This window comes from Meleagris gallopavo, chromosome 22, assembly GCF_000146605.3.
Source record: "Meleagris gallopavo isolate NT-WF06-2002-E0010 breed Aviagen turkey brand Nicholas breeding stock chromosome 22, Turkey_5.1, whole genome shotgun sequence".
In the NCBI taxonomy this organism is placed as follows: domain Eukaryota; kingdom Metazoa; phylum Chordata; class Aves; order Galliformes; family Phasianidae; genus Meleagris; species Meleagris gallopavo.
This window is the reverse complement of record NC_015032.2, coordinates 8861434-8870677: the sequence shown is the minus strand read 5'-3', so window position 1 is coordinate 8870677 and position 9244 is coordinate 8861434. Positions and strand designations below refer to the sequence as shown.

The window sequence follows — 9244 nt, the reverse complement described above, 5'->3', positions numbered from 1 at the left end:
CATTAAGTGCCATGGCCACAAAGTCTAAGATAGTCAACTCTGAATCTTCTGAAGGGCAGTTATGCCACTAGTATTTGTTGATCTGAAGTCACTTAGGCACTTAATCACACAAGATGCCTGTCCAACAAGAAAAAGCCACACCTTGCTGGAAACGCAACTCTGTGAATGTGAAGATAAAGTTTTTCCTTGGCTGCCTCTCAGAAAGGTTCTGGCTTGCTGCAGTACATCTTGACCAGTTCCCTTTCTTATCAGTAAAGAAAGAAAAATCTGTTCACTCTAAATAGTCAGCACCGTGTCCCTCATAGAAATCACACTTCAACTGCAGAATGAGGATGATCTAACACAATCAGCCCCTTAATATTGCACTGCACTGAAGAACCCCAGTCTAGCATACACACATAGGCTGTCTAGACTAGATGCCAAGGTGGCATGTCAAATTACAGTTATATGACAACCAGTACCAATTTAGTTTTGATTCTTTGAGGTTGACACGAAGAATCGTTCTCCCTGTCATCCAAAGGAAAGGCCAAACTGTGGAGCAGGCAGTGACCTGAGAATTTTTCTCAGCTTGCAGGTTATGAACATCCCCAGCTCAATTAACACTGACAGTCGAGGTAGACATTCAGGTCCTTGCAAACATCACGCACCTCTCCCAGATGGTTTCAACCTATTGAAATTTTTATTCTGCATAGAACTTCTGCAAACTTGCAATGCTCATCACAGTCTCATCAGCACTAAGGCAAATGCTTCTCATGGTCATTGTTGTATTATTTCATTCTAGAGTCTTGCTTTCACTTCATACCTATAAACAAAGACAGTCTGACACTGATTCAAGAAAACCTGTTGATGTCGATTCATTTAATGCATTTTTTAGGCACTTAAGCAGTTTAAATTAATTGTCTGACAAGTAACTCTTTACTTTACACATTAAGAGAGATGGCCAACATGCATTCCCACATAGCAGCAACAGATATTAAAGAAGAACTGAAAAAAAAGATGATGGTGACTTATGTTTTACCTTCCGTAAATTCAGTAACTTTCTTGATACAATGCCCAGCTTTATCTGGCATTGTAACTTTAAAACCTCAATACTGATTCAAGTCAACTGGAGGATCTACATGGTCAGGTAACTTAAAATATATATAATCTGTTTGACTTCACTCTTATTCAGGAGTCTTGCAGTCTCTGTAATTAAATGTATGTACATCCCTGCAGTATTAGTGCTCTAACAGCCTACAGCATAGCAGTTTGGTGCCCAGACCATCTGAGAACACAGTAAGGCTCAGGCATTGAACTTGTCTCCTTTCATCAACTACAACTACAAGGTTATATGGATGCACTTAGAACTCAGGGCCACCACATCTAATCAGTATATTCATAAGGAGACAGGGAGAACACCCTAGCCAAACAAGATCAATGCTTGTTTTGATACATTACTAAAAATCCACTTGGGAGACCAATATCCGCTGTGGCAGGGTACACTACTTGCTTTTGCTGCATTACACTGCCACATCTAAGGAGAAGGGTGCACCTGTTGATGAATATCAAGAGTAATAGCAGCTTTGGATCTTCTGCCAAAGTTTCACATTTGCTCTGTGTGAACATACAATATATTTAAGCTATTACATAGGGTAAAGAAAAATCTTCACATTCTCACTATTTTATAATCTATGTTTAAAACACTACTTTTTTTAAAGCCAGCTACACTCTTCTAAAATAGTAAGTGCACAATGACAGGCATTTTAAACAAGTACTTCTTATTTATTCACAATTTAGATAAAGTTTAAGGAAAGACAAAAGAATTACAAAGGACAACATCAAAATAAAAAGGAATTTTAGTGACCGAAGTGAGTTTCTACAGCCAGTGCTCTCCATTCATTTCAAACTTATCCAAATGCTGCAGATTTCAAATAAACCCCGTAGCAAATAGCAAACCGCTGTGACTCTTCCCTTGGAAATTAAACTGGGAATGGAAGTTAACCACCTTTTATCTATGATTACGCACACCACCAAATTCTTTCTGCTTAAAGCCACATTTATCTTTTACAAGATGGATTCTGCAATACATTTTCAAGTAGCATTTTTCATTTTGTCTGAGCGCTGCTATAAAAAAAGTCAGTGTCAACTTTCTGTGTAACAAAACAGCTTTTGATCTTGCTTGTGAAATACACGCAGCTCAGAGCAGCGTCACGCTTGCAGCTTGGAGGTATCCCTGGAGATACTGCAACGCTTCTGCATTCAGACTAGTGCTCAGCATGGATGGAACCTTAAAATATGATAGAGCAGAAGCGTCAATCTGTGTATAATTCACAGTACTGCTACACCCTGGTAATTGCCGTGCCAGTATACAGTGCAAAGTCAAGTGACATCTTGTCAGCAACAGTTTTTCACTGAAAGCAGTTGCTGAATTAAAATTCCTGATGCTGACAGCATTTAGTTTTATATACTGCTTACTTGAATTAAATATGAAAGAAGGTTAGCAAACCATCAGTCATTAAAGCAGAGATTTGGATGCAGCAAACTTCAAATCTCCCTGGCAGTTACTTATCAAAAATATCGAAAACAAAAACACTTTGAAATAATTGATTGAAAATAATCAACTTCAACTTCATATAAGTTGCCTGAAGTTTCCTGAATACAAACAATTGAACTGCTGACAAGTGTTAAGCTGTATACCTCCATGTGGAGAAATTTTTGTTTGAGAAATGGCATACTAAGATTATCATTAAAGTAAGTACTGTGAAAATATTAGCCTTTCTTAGGCTACTAGGAAAAACCACACTAAAGCTATATTCAATGACAAAATAATACAAAACAGTACTTAGCATTCTGATTAGGACATACTTCAGTCTGCTCGTTATCGTATACTGGCAGAAAAGACGCACTGTCAAATAAGCACTTCTTCTCTGTGCAATTTGGAATCAGCATGCCATGTATGAAAGCCACTTACCCTGCCTGGACATGCAGTAGAGAGTTTGTGAAGAGACTGTGCCAGATGAATTCTAGGATTGTTCACCATCTGACCTACAGGATCGTGTTCTTTCTTTCCAGCAAAGGCTAGCTGAGAGAATGCAGTCTGATATCCTGGAGTATCTTCTATGTCAATGAAATGTTCTTCATCAGGGATAGTGTCATCCTCAGGCAGCTCAAAGAGGCCAATGAGTGCCTGCAGCAAAGGAGTCCTACATGGAAAGACGCAAGGAGAAAGTCAGAATGCTGAAAACATGCCAGGAAGGACAGATTTTAAAGGAGCATTCAAGATATTTAAAACTCTTTCAACAATGTTCTCTTTGCAGGTACTACTGCAATTAGCTATTGAGAGCACAAGCCTAATATGAGCTGAACCTGAAGAGCCATGGATGTGTGTAGCTTAGAAGCATAATGTAGATGCTCATATTAAAAACACAAACGATGCTTTTATTTTTGATCAGGTCAAATTCTCATGTAGCATACCCAAGAAAGAGCAATTGTTTTGTACATCATACCTTTTCTCTAATAACATTTTTTCCCCCCTTTTAAATTCAGAATTCAGCCTACCTGGCAACCTAGACTGCTGGACAGTCTTCCCAGATAGCTTTCCCCAGAATTCACTGTCGCACAAAGATCTTACAGCATCTGTCTCAGGTTATATGCTTGGGTCTCCTGCCTAACAGAACAGCTACAAACTAAAAACTGTTCCTAGCTTTTCAGAAACAATACAAGCTACAAACAAGTAGTCTATTCTCTTAAAAGCAATTCTAGCTAGCCCAGTCAGCGCTGTCCCCATCACAAAAATTTCAAACCAGTTCTGGCATCTGCTTTGACCATGATTTGTTGAGAAGAAGTGATGTGAAAAGCCTGAAATGGTAGCAGGCCTGAAGAAATCACAACAGAATTGAGTAGCTCACACTTTCAAAAGCAAGTAGCTTCACTTGAAGAAGTGTTCTACATACCACAGCTTGGTGTACTCAGTGTCCATCATAGGAGGACATTCTGTTAATATTTTTGTAATGCCAACTGCACAGATTTTCTTTTCGACTTGTCCGGACACTTTCTGTATTTCAGGAATTATAATTTTCTCCAGAACCATTCCAAACATCCTATTATGACATTAAAAGAAGTATTAGAAAACGTTGTCAGCTTCACAGTGACAACAAAAAAAGACACAATAAGAGTCACCAGGAAAAAGAAAAAACAGAATCTGTTATGATATTGCCCTGTCATAGTAGATGCCTGGTAGAAATTTGATAGCGCAAATTTTTCTCAAAGAGAGAAGAATAAAAACATCAGTCTTCCCTTTTTATGACCTGCTCAGGAGATTATTGATCTGGAACTATGAGGGAGGAACTGTGAGCAGCATATCAGAAAAAGAGAAATGGCTCAAGAAAGAAGTGAACTACAGCAGAAGAAAAGTCTGCCTAGTCAGTTCAGTGACAAAGTGGTTTGCATCTTTAGCCAATGGAGACAGCCATTTCTGCTTTGAAAGATGAAAGCTACACAGCAGTTTGAAATAAAAATCATACTAACTTTGGCTGTATGCTGTCAAATATTTCTTGAAGAGCTAATGCTCCATATTTTACACAGTACAAGTTAATGAAGACTAGGAAACCTGTAATGAGAAGAAGGTTAGAGTTAGCAGAAAAACACATGACAAGTTTTTCAAGGAGACAGAAATGGTAATCTTTGTAAATGTTCACTTTTAGTGAAGTACATTAACTAGCTATCGTGAAGCTTGTCAAAAGCTGCTGATCTTTTTTCATGTTCCCTAATACACTAAAACTCAGTGGTAAGACAGCTAGGACAAGATTCAGCCCCTTTGCCCCTTACAGCAACTATGAAACATTAGAAAAGCTCTTCTCAGACTTACATCACATTGATGACACAACTGCATGGAATATTTAACAGTAATAACACAACTATATACACCATACAGAAGTGGATGGGAATATGGAAGTATTTCCCCTCATTTTAATTCCAGTCTTTTAGTTTCAATGAAATAGATGTGCCCTGAGAGGGAACTGCCCCATATGCCACCCTTGATTGCACAAATAACTCAAAGCAAGTCACTGATGTTATGAGCTCACTGTTCTCTGTCTGCATAATCAAAGGACATGACTGAATATTTATTTGGTACTGCTCCACGTTCTAAACTGTTGGTATCACTGAAGCTTTCATAAAGCAATAAACTTACTTTTAATAAATTTTGTTGTTTTGGAATTCTGAAGTCTTTGGAACAGTAGAATGAAGATCTGTTTCCTGTATTGGTCAACTGATTCACTAGAAATTTAAAACATTAGTTATTCAAGCCACAGTAGCATTTACTAGAAGTCATACTACAGAAAACATGCACAAAATTACTCAAATTTATTTTACTGACGTGACATTTTCATTTTTCATTAACTTTGAAGTGTATAAACATATCAAGTATTAAAGTCTATACAGATTAATTTTGAATATAAATAATGTCAATTCATACTCACGGGGGCATATGCTCTATAATACTGTTTAGAAGATAGAATCCTTGATGGTCGTTAGCTTTAGAGGCAATCAACTTCTGGAACACACCTAATAGCCCAGGCTGCAAGCAAAGCAAACATAAAACACTACACAACAGTTCTACATATATGACCTACCAGAAGGTTGGATCTTATCTAAAACATACACAGTGGCAAAAGCTTTCACAACCTAAAACAGTATTCTCTGTCTGCAGGAAGACAGATTTCTCTTGGGACCAAATGATATTCCATTAAGTATTAAAAATAGTCTTACTCAAATGAACAAGAAAGCTAATTTGAAAATGCACGTTTGCTTCATCATTGGTACTGTGTAATCAGGTTTGACTACAGCAGTTCATGCAGCAGAATTCACAGATCCTCAGATCTCCCAAAATTTTGACTCCTCCTCATTCACGCTTCTGGTGACTCTTCCAAACAGAATCCCTGAGCTTTCCTGATCCACTGTGTTCCATGTGATGCAAGGCAAGACAGAGAAGTTTACCTGCCTGAATAAACTAAATGCAGTTACATCCTAAATTATAAAAGCATATTGCTGTGGACCCTGCTCCTAATCCCATCCCATCCCAAAAGGTTTGTTGTTGTTTTGTTGGCTTTTTTTTTTTAATTTAAAATACAAACATATGCTGCACAAATTCAGCTTTCCACTTGAGGAAAAAACTCCGTCTCATCTTAAATCAGCATGTCTGGAGGCATACAGAGCTGCTCCATCAACCCAACTCACAATTTTGTCAGCAGCAGCACTTGCTATTGTGTTGGCACCTCGCTCTAAATAAGCCTGCAGGAGTCGGACCAGAGGAGGAATATTTCCTGTCCTTTCCCATAACACTGGCTGAAGTAGATGAGGAAACAATGCCATATAGGATGATGGGATTTCATTTTTGTGCATTTCCAGAAGTAGGGACATCACTTGAAACACATATGGAATGAACTCTGCAAAAGAAATCACGACACTTAGAAATTCAGCAAAAACGGTCACTTGCTCATTCATAAGAGCCATGTATCTATTGGCTGAGCCTACAACTGTAGGATATTAATACAAAGATTCTGATAAATAAAACTTGGAATAAATAAATTTCATCACTGCAAACATTTGCAAGCACTATATGTATGTATCTATGCATTTTATTTTCTCTACTGTTTTTTTCAGAACGTGGAATATAAACCATTAGAATCAAGGCAAAAATAAGATTTGGGGGTAGCAATTAAGATACTTTTAAAATACAATTTGTTTTTTTAAACAAAATGAACAATGATGACACAGTTTATGTACCCTATGGAACAACACAGATGCTTCCTAGAAGCGCTGGTGAGGACTGTGAAAACCTTGCCTTCTCACCTGAGTTTCCAGTGTTACAGAAGAAAACTGCCAGGATGTAAACAATGGCAGCCAGTTACAGCAGAGGGAGCACAAGAATTACTGATTTTTACTTACCTTGCACATCATTCTGTAGTATCTCAGTGAACACCATGAACAAAGCCTCCTCAAAGCTTCCAACAGCATCAGGGTTTGCTTTGCACGTTATCCTTATTGACAAGCATATCGACTCGAACATGTAATGGTTGAAGTGAGGTTTGCTTGGATTCTATAAAACAAGTTTTGAACAAACAACTTGAACTCAACACCAAGTGAATCACTTTGGAAAATGTATTTATTGTTTCAACTGGAGCCTAAAGGAGCAACTGAAAATAAGGACACTACACCTTATTAATATGCTGATGAAGTTAATTCCACAGATAAAAGCAAACATCAAAATTTAAAAGCATAAACAAGTTTTTCTAAATATCTCAAAGCAAACAAGTGGTTTTTTTCAGAAGCTCTACATGAACCAACAGTTCTATGATGTAACAAAAACTGGAAATAAAAAATATCTCGTTTGTGTAATAGTCTTGTCAGTTTTCGCAGCAAAATTTTATACTTAGCAGCCAAGTTTACACTGTATGTAGAAGAATTTTTTGGGATAGCTGATGAAGGTATTCTAAAGTATTCCTGAAGTCTATGTTCAAGAACATGGATTTCACTGGAAGGCTACTTTTACATATTTTAGTCAAAGTATTGAACAACATACAGCATTTTAACAGCACACAAACAAAGTTTATATGAATCTTTGTATCGTTCTAAGTAAAAAACGCAAACATTTTGCTCACATGGCCCATTCTTTACCTTACTGACAGCCAGTAGCTTCTGTGTAAGCTGTGTGATGACAGAAGGGATATATGGAATTATAGATTCCTGTAGCAGAGAAAAACTCCTCATGATTGCTGGAAATAAAAAGAAAGTTAGAATCTTTTGCAGCTAACCATATACAAGGGCAATCAATCCATAATCACAGCAAAGCAAAGTCTCACTATTCCCATTCTACAGACTGGGCACAGAAGACAGAGCGACTCGTCCAAGGTAAGAAGATAAGTCTTCTGCAAATTCTCACACTGTGGCATGCTGTTAGCCACACATCACCCAAACCTCATGCTGACACACTCAGGTAGCCATCCTGAGCACTACTACTGCCATTTGACACAATGCCATTACGTTTAGTGTTTCTCTTTTGTTTCATGCATTTATTCAAAGATAACTTAACACTGCCTGGTACACAACTGCAGGCTGTGCATACTGCTTCAGCAAGTTTGAGTAAATTAAGCTGCTGAAGTTTCAGTAGCCCATGGCTATAAGCCTTTACCTCAAGTTATCAAAGTAACTCTTACAGCGTGAGACTCATTCAGCATTTACCTTTCATTATGTATTCATTTTCTGATGAGCCAGGAAGTGTTAATGCTTTGAAAAGGTTTGTTAACAGCACTTCTACAAACGGTGCCATTTCTGCAGCTGTAATGCTGTAAGAAGAACACAGGGCTTTAATTATGAAGTATATTCACAAAATTCAAGCTTTTCACAATATCATAATACCACAAAATGAAAGATCCCCTACCAGTATTTCATCTGCAATGCTTAAAAAGTACACAGGAATGAATTTACTTCTGTTTGAAAACTTACAGTGTGGTATTGTTTGTTCCTCTCATGGTAAACAGCCTTTCAAGAGCGTGTGCTGCGTAAGTATGGACCACAATGCTTTCTGCTTGAAGATGATTGATTAAAAGAGGAATAGATAACAACAGTTGCTCTTTAGGTACCTAAAAAATTACAGCAATAAATTATATATTTCACATAGAAACGCAGATTGTTCAATACCAGAGTATAATCACTGAACTCATCAATTACAAACTGAAAACCTGGCAGAAGAAGAAATCTTAGAAGGCTCTGGTTGCTAAATCACACCAAATCTGTGTATTTTCACCCAGAACATCAATGTTAGATTTGTAAAAGCATATATTGCACTTTACTTTGTCTTAATGGATAGTTAAAAAAAAAAAAACATCAAGATTAAAAAGAAAAATGACAGGTACTTCAAAACAGATGCATAAATACAACATTTATAAATAATACTGAATGTATTTTTTCTTACAGTATCTCACAAATCCAAAAAAGTAAAAGACAAAGTCTAACAACTACTGCAATCCAGTGTATGGAGACTAACATTCCAGATGCCAGAACATCTGAGTAGGTCACACTTTGAGTATCTGGTGCTCTGGTAGCATATGGACAGCATACAGACGACATGTCCATCTGATATTTATAGCTGCAGAATCACTTACTTTCAAAACTAAGAATTCCAGACACCTGTTGAGTTACCATACAGCCAAGTAAGATACATGAGGCTTGGCAAGTATAAATAAAGTAACTAGTCATTGTATGG

General features: G+C 37.3%; 1 protein-coding gene across 1 annotated transcript; it reads right to left on the bottom strand.

Moving 5' to 3' along the window:
* Positions 1–657: 657 nt before the first annotated feature.
* LOC104914041 (exportin-2-like) lies at positions 658–8640 on the bottom strand. The gene is made up of 11 exons (XM_010722453.3): positions 8485–8640; positions 8221–8324; positions 7657–7754; positions 6928–7078; positions 6217–6425; positions 5460–5557; positions 5171–5256; positions 4507–4588; positions 3933–4079; positions 2951–3182; positions 658–2266 (listed from the first exon to the last, which is right to left on the bottom strand). Exons 1-11 carry the CDS (start codon positions 8508–8510, stop codon positions 2177–2179), a joined length of 1323 nt encoding a protein of 440 aa, XP_010720755.1. The 5' UTR covers positions 8511–8640; the 3' UTR covers positions 658–2176.
* Positions 8641–9244: the final 604 nt, after the last annotated feature.